The sequence below is a fragment of the Fukomys damarensis genome, unplaced genomic scaffold (assembly GCF_012274545.1).
Source record: "Fukomys damarensis isolate Sample0158 unplaced genomic scaffold, DMR_v1.0_HiC HiC_scaffold_23, whole genome shotgun sequence".
NCBI lineage: Eukaryota > Metazoa > Chordata > Mammalia > Rodentia > Bathyergidae > Fukomys > Fukomys damarensis.
Window position 1 is genome coordinate 60,489,056 of NW_022900935.1, and position 4,234 is coordinate 60,493,289.

General features: G+C 46.5%; 2 protein-coding genes across 6 annotated transcripts in view; one reads left to right on the forward strand and one right to left on the reverse strand.

Annotated features, from left to right (window-relative positions):
- The window catches only part of Srsf2 (serine and arginine rich splicing factor 2), a 2,956-nt gene extending 2,488 nt beyond the window's left edge, over window positions 1-468 (reverse strand). The window contains exon 1 of the mRNA XM_033767428.1: window positions 4-468. Within this exon, the coding sequence (XP_033623319.1) occupies window positions 4-259 (256 nt within the window). The 5' untranslated portion in view covers window positions 260-468. The remainder of the gene's footprint in view (window positions 1-3) is intronic.
- A 157-nt stretch (window positions 469-625) lies between these two features.
- Mfsd11 (major facilitator superfamily domain containing 11) overlaps window positions 626-4,234 on the forward strand; it is a 26,199-nt gene continuing 22,590 nt past the window's right edge. For 2 of the 5 annotated variants that reach the window (XM_010618468.3, XM_033767275.1), the window contains exons 1-2: window positions 626-1,556; window positions 2,018-2,073. In XM_010618468.3, coding sequence (XP_010616770.1) covers window positions 1,461-1,556; window positions 2,018-2,073 — 152 coding nt within the window. In that variant the 5' untranslated portion in view covers window positions 626-1,460. The remainder of the gene's footprint in view (window positions 1,557-2,017; window positions 2,074-4,234) is intronic. The other 3 variants (XM_010618469.3, XM_019206682.1, XM_033767276.1) reach the window with 3 other exon arrangements.

The following is a 4,234-nucleotide window of genomic DNA, read 5'->3' on the forward strand; positions in this document are numbered from 1 at the left end:
CGCGCAGCTCGCGGCCGTCCAGCACGGCCCCGTCCATGGCGTCCATGGCGTCTTCGGCGTCGCGCTTGTCGTGGAAGCGGACGAAAGCGAAGCCGCGGGACTCCTTGGTGTAGCGGTCCCGCGGGATGTACACGTCGCCGACGCGGCCGTACTTCTCGAAGACGCGCCTCAGGGTGTCCGGCGAGGTGCGGTAGGTCAGGTTATCAACCTTGAGAGAGGTCATGCCCTCCACATCGGGAGGCGGGCGACCGTAGCTCATGGCTATGAAGCGGCCCGGTGTCCCGCGAACTGGCGCCGAGACTCTAACGCTGTGTGCGGGCCCGCAGGCTCTGATGAAGTGGCAGCTTCTTCAGGTTGCGGCGGCGAGACGCCGCGCCTCTCCTCAGGCAGTTGCCGTCCGCGTGGGGAAGCTAAGAGGGGAGGCGGGCGAACAAGGGGATACCGCGGGTAAGGATACCTGAACAGCAAATGAGCTGGCGGATCGCCCCAGCGCCCTCTTATATCTCTCGTCACAAAATGGCGCCCGCGCCACCCGGAAATGAATCCTCTGATTGGCTCGCCTCGCTCCGGTTTATAACGTCGCGCTCTGGCGCCCCGCCTCTGTGTTCATTGCGCCTGCGCAAGGCCCAGCGGGCGGGCAGAAAGCGCGCAGTCACGGCTGGTGAAGCGGGGAAAGGCGGTCGCGGGCAGTTGGAAAGCCCGCGAAACGTTTGCTGCTGGCGAAGCTGGGCGAGAGCGCTCAGACTAGCGGAAGAGGCGGTGCCCGTCCTCCGGGTTCCCCCTCCTTTTTATGCTAGTGCCTACGCGCCACGCTCCTCTTCCGCCCGCCCTTCGTTTCCGCTTTTGTCAGAGAGGTACTCCTGTCCCTGTTGGCCTGTGTCCCGGGTCTCCTCAGACCCGCCTCGTCACTCTAGACGCCCTCCCACAGCTCCCGGTGGCCCTTCGCGGGGTTTCATTCCACAGCCCCTTTCGCTTGATTACCCCCGCGAATGGCGGGGAGTGTCGGAACTTTCGCAGTGCGCGTGCGTGCTGGCGCTCCGATCCTTCTGGACTACTACTCCTCCCAGGGGGCGCCGCGGCCATGATCAGCTGACCTGTCCCATGACCTACAGTGAGTCAGGCCTCGTGGGCGGGGCCGCGAGGCCGCTCAGCTTGCCCTTGCTCCTAATCCCCCCGCGGGCCCCTCAACCTGGAGTGGCGACATTCTTGGCTCTTTTCCGGTATTGGGCTCTTCTCTATTCGGATCATATCCCAGGAATGTCCTAACAGGACCCGCTGGGGAAACTTCACCCCAAGCCTGGAATTGTGATCCAAGAACTGGAAGTTGACAGCTTGGCTGCCTCGCTGCCGGATCTGCCTCTTTCTTTCGCCGTCTCATTTCCCCAGGATTGTCAGGGGCTTGCCCGGAGGAGCGCTGACTGTCCTGTGCCGCTGCTGACCTCCGGCAGAGCGGAGCCAAAATGTCCCCGGAATCCAAAAAGCTTTTTAACATTATTATTTTAGGAGTTGCCTTTATGTTTATGTTCACCGCCTTTCAAACTTGTGAAAATGTGGCGGTGAGTTGGAATCCGTTCTCCCTCTTTTTTAAGTGCCTGTGCAGTTCATTCGGAAAACGCTTATAGATTTCGATTATATCTAATAGCATGCATAAATGGCATCTTCCGTTTCTTCACTTAGCCTTTCTCGTTTTCTGTGATGGGGTTTGATTTCATGGGTTAGACATTTCTCCTTTATGGGGTGTTACCGTTTATTTCTCCGATTTGATTTGGGGTTTGTATGTCGGCAGTAGTTACTTTATTTCCTTTCTGTATTAAGCTCAGTGTTAATAACTACTTGAGTGGTTAAAGTAGTAAAATCCAGGGTGCGGATTCTGTTGTCCTTTTTCTCCTCTCAAGAGTGGACATTCAGCATTGAGTACTGCAAATCTTGACTTTTTTTTGAGTGCTTGGAGTCAGATTTTCAAAGGGGCAAAAGGATTACAGAACGTTTTAATTGATTAGTTTTATTTTTTACACAGCAAACTGTCATCAGGAGCTTAAATAGCACAGATTTTCACGGCAGTGGATATACCAGGTATTGTATGTGTGCTTGATTTTACTTTGCATGTAATGTCTTAAATTCCATCAGAATCACCATCAATATAATACAGTGATTGAATTAGTGATGGCGTTTTTTGTTTGTTTCAGTATCAGGACTACAGTACTCTATTTGGGAAACATAATGCAATTAAAGGTGCTGAGTTTAGTTTCCTGTGGAATTAGATTGGGCTTGAAATCCTGGCTTCATAACTTAATTCCTTTGTTCGGTGAGGCAAGTTATTTCAATGAGCCCAGTTTCTTTGCTTGTAGGGTGGATATAAAGTACTTGTCATAGTGGATGACGTTTAATAAGTGCTCAGGATTGTCACAATTGCATTTTCCCAATCCTAAACAGGTATTTTTTGTGAGTCTTGAAACGTTTTATCCTCCTGTATTAGTAATCTCCTAACAATTGTAATTTCATCCTGTTTTTAGATTTTTGTTGGTGTTTAGTCTCAGCTCTACAGATGAAATAAATGAAAAGAGTGTCACAAATCACTAATACCTTGTGATTGTAGCTGGAAATGTAATTCGTATATGTGTATAGGTACAGATTTCTTTAAAAATCTAATTGACAAAATTATATATGTTTATCTGCATAACATTGTTTTGAAATAGGTATATATTGTGAAATGGCTAAATTAGACTACACAAACAAGTTTCTTAATTTTTGTATAGTTAGCTCTTAGCTCTTACATTGTGGCACCCTCAAACCCAAACCTTTTTTTTTTTTTTCCATGTTTGTTTTTGGTTTTTTGAGATTGAGTCTTGCTATGTATCTCAGGCTGGCCTTGAACTTGTGGCAGTCCTCCTGCCTCAGCCTCTACAGTGCTGGGATTACAGGCATGCACCACCATGCCTGACATCATAATTTTTTGTAGACTTCATGTGTTTTCTAAAGAACAAATGATTTGCACTCAGGAGGGTGAGGCAGGATGTTTGAAAGTTTGAGCCCAGCCTGCAAGATTTAGTGTGAGACCCTGTCTAAAAATTAAAAAGTGGTGAGGAGGTAGCTCAGGGCTTGAGTGCTGAGTTCAACTCCCAATACTCTAACACGCAAGTAAAAGAGCACGATTGAGCTGGATGTGATAGTGCACACCTGTAATCCTAGCACTCAGGAGGCTGAGGCAGACGGAACACTAAGTTTAAGGGCACTGTGGACTCATACATGAGTTCAAGACAACCTGAACTACACAGTCAGACCCTGTCTCAAAAAAACAAAGGGCCAGGATTTAGCTCAGTGGTTCCTCTGCAAGCACAAGGTCCTGAGTTTGATCCCTGGTACCAAAAGATAAAAAAACAAAAACAAAAACAAAAAACCTCTCTCAGGTTCAAGGTCCCGAAGTTGATCCCTAGTACCAAGACAAACAAACAAACCAAAAACACATTTGATATTTGAAAAATTGAGAAAAGCCACAGAATAATTTACTTTGAATTTATAATACCGGCTAGTAAATAAAATCAGGACCCTCAAAATGATACACTTTCTACAAGATAATATATAGTAGGGCTGGGTCGCTAGTAACTGAAAAATGTTCACATAAGACCAGTATTTTCAGTTGTATAAATTCTGGATTAAGCAAGTTACAACTCAGTGCTTGTTATTTATAGCAAAGAAATGTCACGCAGTCGCCAGAAGTTGTAGGCTAATTTTGTAGTGTGGCCCGATTGACCTGGGTCCCTGGAGTTATATTGCCAGAGAGGATCCTGGCTCAGGACTTATCAGCCATCAAACTTCTGGCAATTTATTTCAGTGCACTGTATTACGGTTTTCATCTCTGTATCAACACCTTCTTCTTAGAACTTCAGGATTGAAAAGGGAAATATCTATGAAGTATTTGGCCTAGTATCTGTCTTACGGTGGCTTTATTATAACTTAGTGTGTTGAAAACATTGTCGCAGGCAACTGATTCAAAGAAATTTCTGATGGGACTTCAATATTTTGGACACATTATTTATCTTAAGGATATTATAAATTTTGACAAAGAATATTACAAATCCTGGAGACCCTAAATAGAGTTTTCTTTTTTTTTTTCTTTTTCTTTCATTTTTTTGGTACCAGGAATTGAACTCAGGGCCTCGTGCTTACCATGTAGTCACCGTGCCACTGAGCTACATCCCTGGCCCCCTCTTTTTTCCTTTTTTTTTTTTTTGCC